Source organism: Antechinus flavipes, chromosome 3 (genome assembly GCF_016432865.1).
Source record: "Antechinus flavipes isolate AdamAnt ecotype Samford, QLD, Australia chromosome 3, AdamAnt_v2, whole genome shotgun sequence".
NCBI classification, from domain to species: Eukaryota; Metazoa; Chordata; class Mammalia; order Dasyuromorphia; family Dasyuridae; genus Antechinus; species Antechinus flavipes.
The window spans coordinates 242,511,195-242,533,793 of record NC_067400.1 but is presented as its reverse complement, the minus strand read 5'-3'; the positions used below and the strand labels follow the sequence as shown (position 1 = coordinate 242,533,793).

General features: G+C 30.2%; 1 protein-coding gene across 1 annotated transcript in view; it reads right to left on the bottom strand.

Annotated features, from left to right (window-relative positions):
* Positions 1 to 22,599, bottom strand: part of DSCAM (DS cell adhesion molecule) — an 818,605-nt gene that overhangs the window by 383,053 nt on the left and 412,953 nt on the right. Inside the window, exon 9 of the mRNA XM_051990574.1 lies at positions 11,144 to 11,422. Coding sequence (XP_051846534.1) covers positions 11,144 to 11,422 — 279 coding nt within the window. The remainder of the gene's footprint in view (positions 1 to 11,143; positions 11,423 to 22,599) is intronic.

Below are 22,599 nucleotides of genomic sequence, written 5' to 3'. Positions count from 1 at the left end.
TTTGAGTATTTTATAATTTTTAAAACGATTCATTGGTTTGTCTTTTTTCATTTTCTTTGTGAAAACATATGTAATATTATATCTAATTTGTTCTTTATTTGTTGAGATATATTATTTTTTCATTTTTGATACTAGTAATTAATTTTTATCTTGTAATAATCAAATTAGAAAATGCTTTATTGTTTTTTTTTAAAAGTTACTACGTTTATTTATTATAGTCAATTTTATTTAGTTATTTTTAATGTTCAAGATTTCCTCTTTGCTGTTTAATTGAGTATTTTAATTTACTGTTTAATCAGAATTTTTTTAGTTACATGCCCAATTTTAAAACTCTCTCTCTGTCTGTTTCTGTGTCTTTGTCTTTCTCTTATCTGCTCCCTCTTTCTCTTCTCTTCCTCTTCTCTTTTCCCTCACCCCTCTGTGTCTGTGTCTGTCTCTGTCTTTGTCTCTCTTTGTCTCTGTCTCTGTCTCTCATTAAAGTACATAGAAAAATACCCTTCCCCCCCACCAAGGAATGCTTTGATTGCATCTCAAAAATTTTGGTATGGTGTCTAATAATTATCATTATCTTTAATGAAATTATCTGTTGTTTCTATGATTTGTTCTTTCATCCCCCGATTCCTTAGTGGTATAATTTAGTCATTACCTAATCATTTATCCTATATTCAAAGGCTCTTATTGAATAGACCTGTTAATGTTTTGTGTTCATTAAAAGTTGCTTAATATTAATGATTTTCTACATGGTTTTGAGTTTTCATGTTTAAATAAATGCTTAGCTTTTGTAAAGGTCAAAAAATTGACCAAGTCAATCTGAGAAATATGTGTATGAATTTCTATTGTTTATCAAATGTCAAGGGATAATTATATCTCATATTTCTAAAATTCTACTCAGATCCTTAAATTTTTTATTATATTTTTCTCACTCCAAAAGTATCATCTCTAATTATTGAGGTTTCCAACTAGTTTTGTTATCTAGTTCTCCCTGTAACTGTTCCTTATTATTCTTTTAATTATTTAAAAGCTAAGCCTTTTTGTGTTTAATCATTACATATTAAATTAATTAATTGTATATTGTACAATATAGTTTCCCTCATTTAGTCCAATCTTATTTAATTAAATCAAAATTTAGTCTTGAAACAACTGGAATGATTGCCACCCTACTTTCCTGAATTGTGGTGAAGCATGATAGATATTATTTGCCATTTCAATTTTTAAAATTGTAATGAGTATTTTTGTTTCATGTGTGTTTCTTTTTTGATTTCTAATCTATTCTCCTATGTCCTTCCATTTTATGGATGAGTTCATCCCATTTCCATTCACAGATTTTTTTGTATCATTTATTATATATTTTCATCCATCATATATCCTTATACTTTTTCTCTCTTTGCTTCCCACCTTCTCTTTACAAAAAAGAAAACATCTAATGAATGGGAGCATCCTTTACACCAATGCTCTATGCTTAATGTAATAATTTTAACTTTCTCTTCCTATTTCTTTTTTCTTCCTCTTATCCACCCCAAATCATAAGCTTTTACTTTCACAATCTTCTTTCTAAATATAGTGTTTATTTTGCTTATGACAAAATTCATTCACTAAATCTACCTTTCTTCATATTAATTCCTTTTTCTTTTCTGCTATCCTTTCCTGCTTCCTTGTTGAATGTATTTCTTCATCAAAGTATGTGTGTGACACTCTCTATGTACTCTAATACTCACCAATTTAGTTCAAGTGAGGTTACATTGATGCAGGCTCCCTCACTTTCACATATCTATATAGATATCTATTTGTTCCATCCTGACAATGGGAGATAAGTCCCCATCCCCATTTATTTTTGCTCCTTTTATTTTAAAAGATAATCTAAACTTTAAAAAATTGATCTTATATCCTAAGTCTTTTTACCTTTCTGTATAATCCCTGATGATAACAATCTTGAGAGGAAACCATTACAATATAAATATTTCATCATAAAATTCCTTCTGTTTGCTCCTTGTATTTATACTTTTTATGTTTCTCTTTTCTCTTGTTTTCATATTTCAAAACTTCAACTCAATTCTAAGTTTTTTTCATATTAAACTCAGAATCTATCACTCTCTCATTCCTACTGATATTATATTCCATTATGACAGGTAAGTAATTTTTTGTTGTAAGTCTGTTGTTTTTTTTTCTCTTTTGGAATATCATATTCAATGTGCTTTGATCTTTTATAATGGGAACTGCTAAACTTTGTGTGATTTTGACTATAGTTCATCAATACTTGAACTTTTTTGTTTCTAGATCTTTACAGTATATATATATGTATATATATATGTATTCAAATTTGACCTGGAAGTTCAGGATGATGACTATGTTTCTTAGAGTTTTCACTTTGTGGTTATTTCATGAAGGGAACAGTAGATTACTTATATCTTCAGTTTACTCTCTTGTTCTAGTATATCTGGGAAATTTTCATTCATGATTTCTTAGTGTGGTGTTCTTTTTTAGACTATATAATGGTTCTCTGGGAGCAGGTTTCTTGGGGAGGTTTTCTGGAGGCAGCCTTAGTTTCAGTTCCAAGTAATAATCACTCCAAACACAGTCAGGAGTTAAAATCCAGTCCTTTATTGTGTCCTTCAAAGTCTTGAGCTGCAGCTGCTAGATCCTCCGAATGTCTCCAGCCAGCACAAAGTTGGAATGTGGAATGACTCTGTCTCAGCCTCTGAGAGTGGGTTTCTGTCTCTCCCAGAGTGCTCTTTGGCCCTGAGAGCTTCTTGCTTATATGCTGTACACCGAGTACACACCAATCATTATATCACTGGGAAACCATTATTGTTGTAGGATTAAATCAGTGCTAAACTAGATTTAACCATTGTCTTCTCAATTCCACTCAGTACCTTGTTTCAAGTTCTGGCCCATAACATTGCCTTGTAGAATCAATCATGCTAAATTAGATAATTATTGTCTCTATCAATTCTAATGACTTAACACTTTATAAGGATTCCAGCATCTTATGATGTAGTTATGATTTTCAGAAAATTCAGAAAATTCCATGATCCTTCAACTACCTCCCTGTTTTGTTTTTAGGACATTAAAAAAATGAGATAACCTATATTTCCCATTTTCTCCAATATTCTGATTTTTCCTTTTCAGGTCTTACTGTTTTATGGACGCATAAACATTTGCTTGGTCCATTTAAATTTTTGACAAGTCTGTTGCTTGAACAAGTCACTCTTTGTGTTCATATGTCTTTTTTGATGTTGGTTTCCTACCCTGTTATATTCTACTTTATGCTTATATTGTAGAACTCAAAAATGAATAAATAAAAATTAATAATTATGATGCTGCACGATTCAGAAGATTTTAGTAACTCTAAAAAGCCTATGAAAGCCTCAAAGAAAAAATGCAACTTCAACTATAAGATAAATCAGAATTCCTTGCAAAGGAATAGTTTAAACCCTAGTTTAAAACTGGACTTTTAAAAACATTTTTTAAAATTATATTATATATGCACGTGTGTACACACACATACACACACACACATACACAGACCCATCAGTTTAGTAATTCCAAACCTAAGAATGTCTATAACTGAATTCATCAGTGGTATGCAGAAAACTAGACACAATAGTCCACCACCAGGTTAGAAATTTGCAGAATACAGGACAACAGGAAACTGGCAAGTCTCTGGACCACACTATTTGGGAAACACTGAAAACTTATAGGATCCTGGATTGTGAGCTATGAAAGTAAGCAGGAAGATATAAAAAGACAAGTTCAGGCTAAATATATTTAATAAATAAGGACTTTAAAGCTTCCCTGATATAAAGATCTGAGCTAAGTAGAACATTTTACATTCAAAAACAAAATTCAAGAAAAATCAAAAGATAAATATGAATGAGAACTCATAAGAGAATAAATAAAGTTAAAATTTTACATTCCTATAGTGGAATATGGTTCATATAACTCTAGAAAATTTTATTTTACTAGGGATGTCAGCAGGAATCTACTAAGCAAAGGGCATGGGATGGTTCAATTTTATTCAATTTTATTGAAATGATCTCAAAAGGAGAAAGTAAAGGATATACTTTGGAAGGGGGAGAGAAAGAATTAATTTATCTTACATAAATGAGGTACACAAAAATAATTTATACAATGAAAGAAAAAGCAAGCATGGGATAAGTAGGCAACTTCAGTCTCATCTCAATAATTCAAGAAAAAAAAGGAAATAGAAAAACAAAGAGTTGTTTTACAAAAATACAGCTTACCCAACAGGAAAGTAGAAAAGAAATGGGTTAATTAAGGGAGGAGGAATAAGAGGGAAGATACATTAAAGAAGTAGTGATCAGAAACAAAACTGACTTTAAAAAAGGACAAAGCAAAAAAAAAAAAAAAAAACAGGAAAAGTATAAGAAAATAGGATGGGGGATAATTAAGTAACAACAGTAGATAGAGTAGTGTCAGGAGCACTTTTCTTTGTGAGTTTAAATCTGGCCTCAGGCACTTAATAGTTGTGTGATCCTAGGCAAGTCACTTAACACAGTTTCATTTCCTCATCTGTAAAATGAATTGTAGAAGGAAAGAGCAAAATACTCCAGTATTTTTTTTTGTTTTTTTTTGGTTTTTTTGGCCAAGAAAACCCCAATCAGGTTATGATGTGTCAGATCTGAATGAAATGAGTCAACAACAACAATTATAATTGTGAATGTGAAGAACATGAATTTAACCATAAAGTAAAAGAAATAAAGCAAAATGTATTAAAAACTAGAATTCAACAATATGTTATTTATAGGAAAGACATTTGAAACAGATATACAGAATTGAAACAAGAGTTGGAGTAAAACTTATTTTGTTTCAATTGAAAAAAAAGCAGAACTAGCAATCGTGATCTCAGATAAAGCAAAAGCAAAATTAAAAGATATAATCAGGGAAAAACATTTAAAATTAATACTGAGCACATATGCAAAAAATGGTGAAGCAGCAAAATTCTTGAAAGAAACATTAAATAAGATGTAGGAGAAATTAATAGTACAACTATAATAGTGGAGAACGTTGACTTACCTATCTCAGACCTAGATAAGCACAACTATAAAAAACAAGAAGCAACTGAGGGAGAGTAATAGAATATTAGAAAAGTTTTATATCTATCTATTTATATATATAATAGATTCCTAGAGAATATTGAAAGAAAATAGAATATGCATATATATAATACTATGTGCATCATCACAAATTCAATCATATATTAAGCCATTAAATATGAATAAATGCAAAAAATAAATATTAAATTTATATTTTTTGAACAAATGCAATGAAATTACATTAAATAAAGGGATTTTGTAGTAGAGATTAAAAAATAATTGGAAACCAAGTGATCTAAAGATTGAGTGAGTCAGAGAAAAAAAATGATAGATTTTTTTTTCATTATTGTAATAGTAACAACAGTGAGAAATACCAAAATTTGTGGGATGAAATTAAATGTAGTATTCCAGGAAAATTTTATATCACTATATATTCATATCATTGAAAAAAAAAAACTTAATTCCCAACAACTAAAAAAACATAAAGAAGAAATGAATAAAACTAAAAACAAACAAACCTGCCTTTATAAATAAAACTAGGAGTATTTTTTAAAAATCGATATTGATAAGTCACTGGTAATTTTATTAAGCAAAAGAAAGAAAAAAATCAAACTAGCCATAAGAAAAAAAACGCCAAGAGTCAATCTCCAGTGGCAGTAGTTCAGCCTGTATGAAGTGTAAACACCTCCAAACCAACTCTGTGGAATTAACACATAAGCCCTGGGGCAACTTGGGTTAAGAGATGGTCTCAGCTTTAGAAACTTTCATCTCATGGACAATATGGGGTCTAACAACAAAAAAGGATAAGATTACAGGACCTTCTATTGTTGAGACATGCCAACGATAGCTGTGCTGACCTAATGTACTGTCCTGGCCTGTAGTTGTGAGACAGTAGAAGCTAGCACACATCTGGAAAATTTGGTAGCAAATGGGTAGGCACCTAGCTGACTCTGGACATTTATAGGAGAACAGTCCTTGATTTCAGTTTGCAGGAACCATAGGGAGCAAGAGTATTTATGAGATAGCTGGGGCCCTAGCCATGTCCTAGGGGTTGAGAGGAGTGCCCAAGGATGAGCCCAGAGACAGAGCTCAGAAAATAACAATAAGAAGGACATGAGTTTGGGGTATTATTCCCTAAATCAGGATTTACTTGATTATAATACTGTTAAAAATGAAAGAAAAAGGAAAAAAATTATTAAGCAAAGAGAAAAAATCCAACCATAGATATATCCTATGAGAATAAAGAAAATCTGATTCATATTCAGAGGAAAAAAATGAAGGAAAAAACCCCACTTTTTTAAGGATGTTCACAAGTCCCAAAATAGATTTTAGAAGAACTTTAAAATGATATTAAAAATCATATAAAAGAGATCAAGGAATATTTAGAAAAAAACATAGGAGCTATCCAATAAAATTATGAAAAGTAAGTCAACCAACTAGAAATACAGAATCAAAAATTTAAGAATAAACTGATTCCTTTTAAACTAGAATTGGGCATATACAAGCTAATGACATTCTAAGATAACAAGAAATAGTAAAACAAAATGAAAAGAATTAAAAGATAGAAAAAAATGTGAAACATCTCATTAAAACAACTATAACCACAACAACTGATCTGGAAAACAGATCAAGGAGAGATGACATAAGAATAATTAGACCATCCAAAAGTAATAATTAATGAAAGAATCTTGAAGCAATATTACAAGAAATTATTTTTTAAAAAGTATCCCAGAGTTCAATTGTTCTTTGAACAATTATCAAAGCAGAAATAGAAAAAAAATCTGCTGATCATTATCTGAAAGAGATTCCATGAAGGAAACTCACAGGAATATTATAGACAAGTTCCAAAATTCCCAGGTTAAGCAGAAAATACTGGAAGCAACCAATAACAGCAGCTTTTATATTGAAGGGTAGTAGGTCTTGGAGCATTGTTTTGTAGAACAAAGGAGTTCATGTAAAAAACAAGAGTAACTTACCAAGGTAAAGTTAAATATAATTTTAATTTTTTAAAAATGGAAATTTTTAAAAATGGAAAATTTTCAGCTATTTGTGACAATCAGTAGAACTTAATGGAACATTTGACATATAAGGATTAGGAGAAATATAAGATAAACATCAGAGACTAGTTATAAGGGACTTAAAAGGCCAAATTGTTTATTTCTTATATGCAAAAATGTTATTAATACTCTTATAACTATCATCATTGGGTAGTTTGAAAGAAAGGTCTGGACTGAGCTGTGTATGATGAACTGTGTAGGGAGAGATAAAAAAGTAGTAATTATTTCATATAAAAGAGGCACAAATAATACAGAAGAAGTAAGTGAAGGGGATGGCAAGTAGTGTCGAAACCTAATTTTCATCAAAAATGGTTTAAGGAGAGAACTGTGTGTGTGTGTGTGTGTGTGTGTGTGTGTGTGTGTGTGTGTGTGTGTATACACATTTATAAATCTTCTAAATTTAGAAAAAAATAATAGTGTCAGGGGAATAGACAAGGGGAGAAGACAAGGGAGGAACTCTTATGGAATAGGACTGCATAAAAGCAGATAAAAGTAAATTAGAGGATTGAAGAGGGATAGCGTAAATAGGATGAAAAGGATAGTGGGGAATGCAATGATGGTTCAATATTAGGAAAACTATAACCATAATTGAAAATATTAATAATAAACCCCTCTGAAATCATATGATTATTTTAATAAATACAGAAAAGCTTTTGAGAAAATGAAATCCCTCTCCTTGTTATAGATACTAGAAATCATGATTAAAATATACTACAAACTTATAATCATAAAGTTACTGGATAAGAAATAGCTTGATTAATGGAATACATGGTACATAATATACTGAAACTAATAAGCACAATAATCTAATATTTCACAGACCCATAGATCAAAGCTTTAGGGAATGACCTTTCATCTGAGAGAAACTTCTGGGAAAACCAGAGAGCAGTCTAACAGAAACCAGGCACAGACAAAAACTTCGCTCTGTATACCAAAAGAATCTCAAAACTGATACATGATTTAAAAATAAGGAGTGATATTATAAGCAAGTTTGTGGAGTAGGGAAGAAATTATTCATCAGATATATGGTTAGTGTAAAAGTTCATGATCAAATGAGATATAAAAAGGTTCACAAGAAATAAAATGAATAATTTTGATAAAACAACTTTTCAGACACCAAACCAATGCAGCCAAAATTAAAGGGAAAGCAGAAAATGAAGGGGGGGAAATTCTATACAGAAAATTTCCGTGATAAAATCCTCATTTCTCAAATACGTAGAAAATTGAGCCAAATTTATTTTAAAAAGGATACATTTCCCAGTTGATAAGTGGTTCAATGAGATGAATAGACAGATTTCAGAAACAACCAAAGTTATTAATAATAGTTACATGAAAAAGCACAAATAATTAGAAATGTTGATTAAGATTACTCTACTATCTCACATCTATCAGATTGGTGAGAATAACAGAAAAGTAAAATGTTACTTGTCATCTTGGAGGGGATTGGAAAACAAGGCAGACTAACATACTATGAGTGGAGTTATGAACTGGTCCAACTGTTTTAAAACTGTGCATATCCTTTAATGTAGTAAATCCAGTACTAGGTCAGAATCACATTTAAAATTCTCACTTTAATTTTTAAAGTCTTGTATAACCTGATCACCTTCCACATTTCCAATCATCTTACTCTTTCTACTATTTTTCTCTTTCTACTATTCTTTCTACTATTCACTCTCAACTCTTTCCCCTGAATTCTGCATTTTCTGAGATTTAATGACACTGGCCTCCTTGCTATTCTTCTCACTTCATCTCCTAACTCAGGACATTTTTACTTGCTGTTCCTGAAGCTTGAAACTCTCTCTTCATATTTATCTTCAGCTTCTATCTGATTTCTTTTAAGTCTCATGAAATCCTACTTTTTCCATAAGGTTTTTCTTCATGTCCCATAGTCTCAGTGCCTTTCCTCTGTTTTTTTTTATCTCTAATTTATCTGTATATATCTTATTTATAAATAATTATTTGCAGGCCATCTTCCCCATTAGCTTGCAACCTTTTTGAAAGCAGGGACTGTATTTTATTTTTCTTCATAAGGAACAAGAATCATAGAACAGTGATTATTGACTGCCAAAATGTGTTGCTCAATGAAGCATCATAAAGGGAACTGTGTATCTTTTTACAGCATTCACTCCTTCTATAGTGCCACTAAGTGCCTAGTTTGGATCAAGTTAACCTAAGCAAATTGGTAGATGCTTATAGACTGACCTTATATTCAAAGAAGGCCATTTTGAAAATAATTGCAGTTTATGTTCCAACAATAATTCAGAGATAGAGCCAAATCCTATTAAGAATGCAATAAGAACTTTAACATATTTAACATGTATTGGTCAACTTGCCACCTGGGGAAGGGAATGGGGGTAAGGAGGGGAAAAATTGGAACAAAAGGTTTGGCAATTATCAATGCTGTAAAATTACCCATGCATATAACTTGTAAATAAAAAGCTATAATAATAAAAAAAGAATGCAGTAAGAATCTTTCAATTAAAACAATGCTCATTGTCATCAATTTCAATGAAAAGGTAGGAATATATCAAGATGTCAAATATATTGAAAATATAAATCTGAATTTGGATAGAGAATGGCATTAATAAAAACTAGAAAATGAGAAAAACTTGAAAACTATGAACATTCAAGTAGCCTCCAAATTTTTTTGAAATTGTTAATGGTCAATGGTAATCTTTCAACATCAATATTGCCACAAATACTATTGATTATTTGATTTATTGATGTTTGAGATATGTTGCTTATGATTTTGATATTTTACATTGAAGTAAAGTAGCTCATTTATTGTTATTTCATAGCAATAGTAACCAAAATGTTTCAGCTCTTTAGAACTAAAAATTCTCAAGACTATTGCCATTTGGGTAGCTGCCCACATTTCCCTTTACTCAGTAAAAGAGGAAGTCACTTATTTTATTACCTGCACTTTATATAGCATGCTACTCTACAGAAAATATTACTGAAGAATTCCTAAGAAATACAAACAACATGTTAGAGCTCAGGAGAGAATAAAAGAGAAGTGGAGGAAATATTTTCCACATTTTGGTCAGTCCAGATGATTGCTGGCATGCTATTTTTATACTTATAAAATAAATTTAATAATTTCCAAAGAAGTCCCCCAACAGAGTAAAGTTATGGGAGGAGCAATTATTTATATCTTTTTTGAATACAAGAGTGCTTTAGATATGTTTATTGGAAGCCATGAAGAAAGATGGAAAAATAAAGAACCAAGTAGAATCCAAAAGGTTGCTAATTTTAAAAAAAGACATAAAAAAGCAAAAGTAAATCTATTTTCCTCCTTTTGGAATCAGTTTACCCAATAAATATCTGAAACAAGATAGTAATTTTTTTCTTCCACTGATACATTAGTAGTCAAATGTCCAGGATAAATGAAAAGTGAATTTTCAACATGAATATTGCTATAGTACTCCTATAAATCAAATGATTTATATTTATGGACATATATATGGATGAAGGTTTGGATGACTTAAATAAACAAATGCAATAACAATGGGACATAGAATTTAGTTTTATTGAAATAACTAGAGATATTTTCTACATATACTAGGCCTTATCCTTTAGGTTACATCATTTTATTTCTCTAATTTATTTCAATTAACTTTTACCATATTCTGTTTTAACAACAATAAGAACATCAATTTAAAAATAGAAAGAAGAAGGGATTGAATGCTAATGCTAAGACTGGGTTAATACAAATCATATTCCTGAAAACTAAAAATAAAACAAAAATGAGATTGTAGTATCCTAGAATCTACCAAAAAACTAGTAAGAGAGAGAGAGAGAGAGAGAGAGAGAGAGAGAGAGAGAGAGAGAGAGAGAGAGAGAAAGTATTTAGGAGGTCAGATAAGTACAGCAGTATGAACAATTATTTTAAATAGTTCTTAGTTCCTGAGATGGGAAGAAAGGTTTCTATGTGCTCTAATCACTCTTAGTCTTCTTCAAAGAGATGTCATTTGAAAATACTCTTGACTTTAGATTTAATTAGTGCCCTTCAGAGTAATTATATGTACTTACCTCTCACAATTAATTGGCTTTGGTGCTCCACAGCTGCTGCATCATTTCTGGCTATGCAGGTGTAATTCCCATTGTGCATCAGTGAAAGATTAGAAATCCTTAAAGAGCTAGTGAAGTCAATGTTGTCAATGGTTACCCCAAGACTTGCTGGAATAGGTCTTCCATCCTTCTGCCAGGTAATTGTGATTGGCAGATCCCCTGAGACCACAACACATGGAATGAAGACCCTTTGTCCAATGGAGAATCTTGGAAATTCAAAAGGCTGAATAAAAGGTGGAACTGGAGGGAAAGAAAAAACAAGATAACAAAAGACAGGAATAATTATAAAGGTAGGATATATTGTCTAAGAAAACTGAGTGATATTGAAAGGAAAACAGGTAATATTGATGTCAAATATATTTGTGAAATGAAATAAATTTAAAAATAAATAACCTACGTGTGGAATATTCTTCCTGTAAAATAATAATAGTTATTTGAATGATAGCTTACTAAATATTTAGTCTATTATAATATAAACAGTGTGGCAAAGGCATTTATAGAATTATGGACCCTACCCTCAACATAATAAGGAAGAAAACAATTTTTTGTTCTGATCTTCTTGTCTTCCATTTCACAGAACACATTGCAATGCTAAAATCTGATGTACTGCTTTCCTAATATTAATGTAGTAAGTTTCTAAATGCAAAATGTATTATATTAAAATGCTAATAGTATTTAAGTTGTAAGTATAAAAAATAAATAATTTTTAGAGATAAAGTTTATTTTTCAAATATAAAAGAATAATTTCAAATCATTATTATTTTCCCTTTTTTGATTAGATGTTTAATTTTTTTTTCTTTTGGTTGTATCCTTTTAAAAATGTATCTCTGCCATTATCTCTGGAGGACAAATAAGAAGTTTTTAGATCAAATAATCAAGAAATGGGGGTAGTACAGTAATTATAGTGCCAGGAAGACTAACCTTACTGAGATGAAACCCAATCTTGGATATTTACTAGTTTTGTGATCCCTGTTTGATTCAGTTTCTCATCTCTAAAAATGAGCTGGCGAAAGCAATGCCAAACTATTCTAGTATCTTTGCCAAGAAAACCTCAAATAGGATGCCAAAGAACCAGATATTACTGAAATGATTGAATGACATTATTGAAATGATTGAACAACAACAGAATTCTAGAAATATTATGCAATTATTGGTATGAATTGAATACTTTGATAATTAAGAAGCAATGTGTAATGAATAAATTATTTCAAAAGTAATTTATATTTTGCTTCCAGATGCCAACCAATACTGAGAGACAAATATTCACAGCAGATCTACTTCAACATATAAACACTTATTATTTTAGTGTTTAGTCTTGACATGCATGTCTGGATAATAACTTGGGATCAAGATAGAGGTCTGCTTTATAAATGGAGGTTTAAAAAAATGTACAAATTAGCAGTCCATTTAAGATTAAAGAAAAGTTCTCTACCCCATAACCATAACAAAATTCCTCATGTCTAATAAAGAAAAAATAAACACTAAAACATACTATGAAACTGGAATCCAGATTTTATTATTTTTAAGGGAATCTTACTTTTAATAGTAAATAGATAACTACTTTTGTGAATTTGATATGAAGATTATACATATTCTAAGATCACATGCATTCTATTTTCACATTTGCACATTGTTTTATGCTGGCAGATACTTTGTTCATTTGGTTAAAAAATTAATAAGCTAAAAGTTACAGATTGAATTTTCCACAGATCAGTTAAATTTTTTTAGTTTTATGGTTTTAGGTCATGTTTTATTTCAATTTTTATGATTTCCTTAATGTAGTCATTCTCACCAATGGGTTAGATTGTAACCCATCTTCCCATTCTATGCAATTCTTCTTTATTCTTTTGTAAAGACTAATATCCAACCATCATTCTGGGGTCCTTCTAGGTTTCTTGATGTTACTTTGAATCCAATGGAGCATGTAAGTTGTATAGAACCAAATGTCTTCTTTTCCCATTAGAATTTTCCATGATAATATCCTTTTTGCTGCTTTTTTATGACTCTCCTGTTATTAATGTGTTACAGCATCATATTTATCATGTGCCTTTCCATGCCCTTAAAATAATACACAGCTTTATTTTTTAGAAGGTATGGTATTTTATATGATAAATTATTTGTAGAAAAAACTCATTGATACATGAAAGTTCTATGATTTTTTTTTAATTTCAATTTAATTTTACTTAATAATAACTTTATATTGACAGAATCCATGCCAGGGTAATTTTTTACAACATTATCCCTTGCACTCGCTTATGTTTCGATTTTTCCCCTCCCTCCCTCCACCCCCTCCCCAAGATGGCAAGCAGTCCTATATATGTTAGATATGTTGCAGTATATCCTAGATACAATACATATTTGCAGAACCGAACAGTTCTCCTGTTGCACAGGGAGAATTGGATTCAGAAGGTAAAAATAACTCGGGAAGAAAATCAAAAATGCAAATAGTTCACATTCATTTCCCAGTGTTCCTTCTTTGGGTGTAGCTGTTTCTGTCCATCATTTATCCATTGAAACTCAGTTAGGTCTCTTTGTCATAGAAATCCACTTCCATCAGAATACATCCTCATACAATATCATTGTCGAAGTGTATAATGATCTCCTGGTTCTGCTCATCTCACTTAGCATCAGTCCATGTAGGTCTCTCCAATCCTCTCTGTGTTCATCCTGCTGGTCATTCCTTACAGAGCAATAATATTCCATAACATTCATATACCACAATTTACCCAGCCATTCTCCAATTGATGGGCATCCATTCATTTTCCAGTTTCTAGCCACAAGATCTATGATTTTAACTGTAAAGGGAATTCCCACTTTAGAAACTCCTTAAGACCACAACACATCTATGATAAATAAGCTATGGAAACTACCTAAAGTTAAGATTAAGTGATGTGTTCTCTTTCATAAAGTTCACAAAATTCAGAGACAGTTTTAAATCAAAATTCCAAGATATGATACCAGAACTACATCCATTATTCCACATTAACTCTGTTTTAAAAGGATATTGTTTTAAAATTTGATTTTTCTTTTATACAAAAGGTTGGAATTTTAGAAATCATTGCACAAATTATGAAAAATAATCCATTCAAAGATCTTCATCCTGTTCAATATCAGACTTAAGCATGTCATTTTTTGCTTTTGTGCAATGACATGTTATAAACCAGACAGACTATTTTTTTACTCACTTGGTATTTCTTGAGTAGAGTAGTAGAATTATTTACCTTGCTTATGGATCTTTAGAAAGTTCTATAATGATACAGAATTTGAGATAATTAGGTCAATGTCATTTATAGGAATATATGAAAGACTTAAATTTCTCTCCCCCCTCCTTTATATGTGTGTGTGTGTGTATGTATGTATGCATCATATATGATATATTTCAAGACTGTGGAAAACATCTTTGGTGAGTTTATAATTGTCTTTTAATATATCCTTGGCTATTTATAATCAGTTCACTGATGTTACATCTACTATGTCTTTCAAGAAATCTTATGTGATTTTGACATAAGTCACAGAATGCTTGTTGGAAGAAACCTCTGAGGATGTACTTTCTATTAATCAATTGTGTAACTGGAATGGAGTGATTTTTAACAGGCTATCAGTTGCAAAAGCCTTTCTGTTCCCTTCTTCTACCTTGACCAAAGATTTACCAAATCAAAGCCTGCTACTGGGTAAAAAATAGATGGATGGATTAATGGAATATATTAGGTTTATAATATAGAGAATTAAATGACCAGACTAGAAATCTAGTATTTAATAACCCCAAAGCTCCAACCTCTGGATGCAAGAACTCACAATTTAACGAAATATTCCTAAGAAAACTGGAGAGTTTTTTTTGACAAAAACTAGGCACAGACCAACATCTCATACCAAATATCAAAATAAAATTAAATAATATGATTAAACATATAGGCTGATATAATAAACAGTACAAGAACATGGAAAATTTTAATTGTCAGACCCCTGGATAAGGAAAGACTTTCTGACCCCCAAAAAAGTGGTGTAAAAGTCATCAGAAGTAAAATGAATAATTTTGATTAAATGAAAATAAAATTTTAAAAAGGTCTTGTACAAACAAAACCTATGCTTCCAAAATTAGGGGAAAAAGCAGGAAAGTTGGGGGTGGGGAGGAATTTATAGCAACTTTCTCACATAAAGGGTTCATCTCTCAATATGGAAATAGGCCAAATTTATAAAAAATAAGAGCCATTCCCCAACTGGTAAATGGTAAAAACATATGAATAAGCAGTTTTTGAAAGAATCTAAAGCTATCAATATATATTAAATGCTATAAATCTGTATTGATTAGAGAAATAGAAATTAAAATAACTTAGATACCATCTCACGCTTATCAGTCTGGCTAACATAGAAAAGAAGAATGATAAATGGTGAAAAGATATAGAAAATTGAGAGATGAATGCATTACTGGAAGAGCTGTGAATTCATCCAAACATTCCAGAGAACAATTTGTAACTATGCACAAAGGGCTATAAAACTGAGCATACCCTTTAACAGAGAATTAACACAACTAGAGGTTTTAAAATAGGAAAAGCACACATGTACAGAAATATTTAGAGCCACTCTTTTGGTGATAGCAAAAATTTGGAAACTGAGGAGATGCCCATCAATTGGAAAATTGTTGAACATGTTTCAGTATATGATTGTGATGGAATACTATTGTGTTAAAGACATGACAAGCAGGATGGTCTCAGAAACATGTGGAAAGACTTACACAAACTGATACAAAGTGAAATGGACAGAACCAGGAGATCTTTGTATGTAGTAACAGTAATAATGTAATAATGATCAAAAGTGAAAGACTAAGCTACTCTGATATATATATATATATATATATATATATATATATATATATATATATATATATAAATAATCCAAGGTCTCAATCTAAAACATGATGAAAAATGTTATCCACTTTCAGCAAGGTCTGGTCAAGTATGAGTGCTGATTGAAGCTTACTTTGTTCACTTTATGTTTCTTAGTTGTGTGTGTGTGTGTGTGTGTGTGTGTGTGTACATGTGCTTATATATGTGCAATTGTTAACATGGAAGTATTTTTGCATGATCTCACATGCTTAATTAATATCATATTTCTGGCATTCTCAGTGTCTGGGGGAGGGTCAGAGATAGGAGGTATGTAGAGCATTTGGAACTTTAAAACTTTATGTTAAAATAAATTTAATTTTTTTCTAATATTCATTTTATATGAATTAGAAATTAATGTGTATCAGCAGTTATTGATATTTCCTTGATTACTTTTGGCACTGATAATAAGAACTTAAATTACTCCAAATCTTTGGTATCCTTCTCTCGTCACATATTTTGGCAATCAGTTATTCTATACCCTCATAACTTTGTTAACTCAAGCATAGATCTTTTCTATTTATATTTATTCTCTTCTAGATATTATTCATCTCTTTCCTTTAGTGCCATTTCTACATCCTCAACTAGCATATCACATACTGCCATACCAGGGTCCAAATGTAATTACAACATTTTCATTGATTTAAAATGAAGTTCGTTACTGAAAGTTCTAGTTTATTTATCATCCTCTTCCTATTTCATACTCAAATGCCCTTGAGTTGATATGAATAAGTTGTATTTCTTTCTAAACTTTCTTTAAATATGCATAATTATCTTTGTATCTTATTGTTTCATGAAATGATGTAATCCTATAGTATTCTATTGTCTTTCTTCCTAGTATTTTTTAAATGGCTGTCTTTCTAAAGCATATTTGCTTACTTAGTGATGAAAAAGGTTACAGAAAGACATGCACACAAACACTGCTGGCAAAGCTTTTAATTATTAAGTTTATTCTGGAAAGTAATTTTGGGAAGTAATTCAAATAAAGTAGTGAAAAGAACAAGATTCTTCTATTTGGCATATACTCCAAGAAAGTCATGAATAAAAAGAAGGACTCCATATATACCTAAATATTTGTAATGACACTTTTGTGGTAGCAGAGAATCAGGAAAGAACAGCAAAAAGTTATATATTAATATCATGGAATTTTATAGTACTGTAAGAAATAGCAAATGTTATAAATATAAAGAAGCATAGAAAGAGTGAGATGAACTGATATAAACTAAATAGAATGAAAAATACATTATGACTACAACAATATGAATAGAAAGAATATCACAAAATTGTTAAAAATCAAAATTTAAAACACATATAGTTGCAAAGAAGAAATTTGAAAAGACATTCAGCAATTTCTGTTCAAAGGTGTCATGTTCATGTATGCTGAACACTAATATGTTGTTAGATTTTTTTCCCAAAATATTTGGAGTTTTGCTAATATTTTTCACCTTCCTTAAAAAGAAACAAATCATTATTATATGGACTAGTACTCTGGGAGAGAAAATAGAAGGAGAATTTAGGCCATGCAAAAAAAAAATTTAAAAAGCAATTAAAATTTTAGGAAAAAAAAAACTAATATTGCCCTTGTTTACCATATCTCTCTATTTTATAAGAGAACAAGTATTCCCATGCTCAGATGTTTTCTCAATTCTTTTGTTTTTCTTCATTATAGTAATTGATCCTAGTTATAATTCTTTAGGATAGACTTTTTTGATATGATTTTTTAAAATCTACTTTCTATTAGAAAAAATAACAACTTTAAATTGGTCAGGTTAGAATCATCAATTAAGTGTTATTTTTAAATTTTAATATTTTTCATAATTTGGTATTAATTTTTCTTAATGTCCTAAGCAATATATCTGATTGTATCTATATCTATATCTTGGACCACTTCTTTCTATTAAAATAGAATAAATTTCCTTTATTTTCATGATGTTATTTGGCATTTTACCTGCCCACTGCTTTCCATTCTTTCTTCTCAGAGAAACAAATTATATTTATGTTTTCTATAAACTCTTAAAATCTTTGGACTCTTTATTTTATATTCTGCACTATGCCTGTATAGTGTATATATAGTAATATATACTATAAATTTACAAGGACAACTAGTGGCTTCCCTAGAATCACAGAGGTAATGTCTGTCAGGGGTTCTAGAGCTAGAAATAACTTCCTTACCACTGCCCTCCCAAAAGACCATCTCATATATTAAAGAATTGAAGAAAAAGAGAAGATATTTTTAAAAATCAGCAAAGATGATCAATATATGGAAAAATATGAAGATATGTCACATTTCTGTACTTGTGGACCAACTACCTCTACAAAGTGAGAGGAGGTATCTTTACAAATCTCTTCTTTGGGGCCATGATTATTATTTGTAATTTTGCAACATTCATTTCCAATACTCTTGTTGTGATTGTTTCTTTCATGTACCATATCATGGAGTAAATATCATGCATTTTGTTTTCTTGGCTCTATTTACTGCACTATAAAGTGCTTACTAGTATTATTTACTTAACTTTATCTCAGTTCATATATCTTTCTGATATTCTTTATATCTTAATATTTTTTTATTCCTGACAGCACCATATTATCCTATTAAATTCATGTACCACATTTTTTTCCAACCATTACCCAACTGATGAGCATCAACTCCTTCCCTCACCTTGGGTGATTTTATATACCATTTATTAGTTTGAGAAATACTTAATATAATTTCATTTTCAATTCACAATAACCCAGTGAAATAGAAATTATACATATTTCATCTCCATTTTCAAAGATGGGTTAGGTGACTTGTCCAACTTTACACACTGTCAGAGGTTGGCTTTGAACCTAAATCCCCAGATTAAGAGATAGTCCTTTATTCTATATTACCTCCCAATGAATTTAAAAAGCAAAGTAAAGATGAATCAGTATTAATCTCTCTGTAGTAGGGAAAAAAGTAATATGTATGCTAAATGTGGGTAATAAATAATGAAATATATTCATCCGCACCTGCAAAACCAAATGCATATAATGTGGTTAATAAATGTTAATTAATTTCAATCTATAGAGAAAAAGTGTCAATTATAAGTCACAGGTCATGGGGTCAACATCTCTGCATACTGCCTGAAGCAGATTAACATATAATTGTAAATGTTTAACAATGGAATATAAAATTAAAATTAGCAATTAATGACTATATATGTGCTTTCCCATTTTAAATAAATCATTTGTTTAAAGAAAAGTAATTAGTTGATTTGTTTGCTGTTTCCTCAACCAATTACTATAATTATGAGAGATTCAATTATTTGATCTACTAAATAAAATCTAGGTAACATCATTTATATCCAACATCATATTTTACAAAAAGGATATTTAGTATTTTTCAGGGTCTGAAAATAAATAATTATTGCTCTTCTTGCTTCCATTGCCATTACTCATAAAATGAAACACACATATCTCATGGGATTAATGTTATAAATTTACTTTGATAATTTTAAAATGCTATAGAGATGTAAACTGTTTCTCCATACCACATGATAAATATATAGTATTATATTTTTATTTTCATTCTTTTAGTGACAAGTCTTGGTAATATGTAAACTGTATTTTACAGACCAGTTAGAGAGGAACAATAGCATTCTACACTGATAGTTGACAGACACTGACAGCTATACTATTCATCCCTTTTTAAAAATTAATCATCTGCCAAAATAGGGTCTCTAGTATGGATAAGATCTTCAATGCATATTCAAATGCAATAAGGGCATATGGATAGAGCAAAGAAGTTATTTAAAAAGTAGAAATAACAGCATAGAGGAGATGATCCAGAGTCAAGAATTGGATCATATTGACAGGAAAGGAAAAGATAGATTACATTTAAGAAATTCTGTGGCACTTCCAAAACCTCCAAGCTTCTCCCAACAATGAAATTTAATCATTGTAATACCAATATTTTCTCAGTATTATATGACTATAAAACATAATATATTATCATCTTTAAATAATGAAAATTACATTTCATCTAAAAGCTGATGCTGAAATGTATGGGGATACAACAGTCTATGCTGAAGCTACTACAGTATATTAACAAAGTTTTTAAAATCTTGCAAAATCTGACAAAAGGATGCGTTTCTGTAAAAAGAGATGGGCTAATCACATGGCATGAATTTGTAATAACAAATTAACATAATCTTAAAATAACTAATTATGACCAATGAAGAGGAAATTAAAGCAATAATTAAGAGTTATTTTACCCAATTGTATGAAAATAAATCTTATAATCTAAGTAAAATAAACAAATACTTGCAAAAATATAGGTTGCCCAGATTAACAAATGAAAAAATAAAACATTTAATTTAGAAAAGGAAATTGAACAATTCATTAATTAATTCCCTAAGAAAACTCTAGGGCCAGATAGATTTACAAGTGAATTCTACCAAACATTTAAAGATCAATTAATTCCAATACTGAATAAACTATTTGGAAAAATAGGGGAAGGAATCTACCAAATTTCTTTAATGACACATATATGATGCTGATATCTAAACCAGGAAGGACCAAAACAGAGAAAAAGAATTATAGACCAATTTCCCTAATGAATATTGATGCAAAAATCTTAAATAACATATTAGCAAAGAGATTATAACAACTTAGGATCAGAATAATATACTATGATCAAGTGGGATTTATGCCAAGTATGTAGAGCCGGTTCAATATCAGGAACACTATCAGAATAATTGACCATATCAATAACCAAACTAACAGAAATCATGATTATCTCAGTAGATGCAGAAAAAAGGATTTGACAAAGAAAAAGAATTTATGGGCAAAAATGGAAAAATCACATAGGAAAGGAAAAAGTGAAACACTATTTTAAAAACATCTACCTTAAGTCAGACATTGTGCCTTTTATAAATAGTATTTCATTTGCTCCTCACAATAAACTTGAGTGGAATATGGAATCCTCAATTTACAGCTGAGGAAAATTAGGCAGATAAAGGTTAAGGACTTGCCTATTGTCACATACCTAGAAAATGTTTGAGGCTACATTAGAACTCAAACCTTCCTGACATAAAGTGAATTGATACAAAACAAGATCAAAATATATGGTACTATATCAACTATTTATAGAGGAAAAAGGAGAAACAAAACCTTCAGGCAGAGCAGAAAAAAGTTATGCAACATATATATTTACTTACTATTGTCTTTTAATTAATTAATTAATCCATTTTATTAAAAGCAAAATTTACATGAAAATTTCACTTCTTATATTGTATGTTTAATTATTTTTGTTGACAGTTAAGTTTTCAAGTTTTATGTACCCTTTATTTCATATGCTCCCCCCTTTGACTCAATAAGCTTGGCTATACTCTGGGAACTCTTTACTATTTGGCTCATTTGCTTACAACTCCATTTTCTGGAAGTGAACTTTGGGAAATGTGATATTATAAATTTCCCCAGTGTTATAAGTTACTCTCTTTACAAGCTTTTAGGCTCAAAGGGCATCAAATACAGAGCAAGTTTTTTATTTATACATTAATATAACCCTTTTAATAATTTCTCATATGTCCCATATTTTATCTACCAAGGTGCTTATATAGACAGAAAACGTAATTTATTGTACTACTATGAATGGCACTCAAACAACAAGGGAAGGCGACTTCTGGGTCTCCTGTTACTTATGGCTATAACTAGTCTCCAAATAGGCATCCATTCCTCCAGTATTTTCCTCTTTTTCTAACAGATGTCAGAGATTCTTTTTATCACTCACCTCAGTTCTCTTTCAACACTTACTATTGTTTGGGTTTTCCCCAAGAGATTGCATGTCTAGCAGACATAATTGCTGAAAATCAGTGATTTTTGAAAAAATTATGGAGATTTAAAGAATCAGAAGATACAGACAAAAGAAGGTCAAATGCTTTTCTAAATTAAAAAAAAAGAAATTGGAGAGGAAGTTTTCAAATTAAGATAATAATTATGGATCTCTATTAATGACAAAATTTTGTAACATATCATTAAAGAGATAATGTTAACATTTAAAAAGGAAACTACTGTATTTTCTTTTTTGACAGCATTACTCTCCTGACACAATGTTTTGTCAACAAAAGGAACTTAATAATGCTTGCTAAATCAAAGTGGATTGTTGGGAAAACATAAAAAATATTGTGAAGCAATGTTGAAATTCCATGAGCTAAACATTACTATAGTTAAAAATAAATTTACACTTCAGCTTAAAAGCAAATTTCACATAAACAAGGTAAGGAAGTATCATTTAAAAAGCAATTTGTCTAAAAATAAGCCAGTATTTTTAGTGACCTTAAAACTTCAAAGTAGTCAATATCTTGATGGTAGAGCCACAGTATGGCATAGTGGATAGAGAGGTTAGAAAAACTTATAATTTGTACTTTTATGATCAATGTTAAATCACTCAGTTTCCTCATCCATACAATAATAAAGTTGTGAGAAAAGCACTTTATAAACTTCAAGTGCAAATAAATAACTTATCATCTTTAAATGAAGAAATTGAAGTCCAGAAAGGGAAAATGGCTTTTCAAA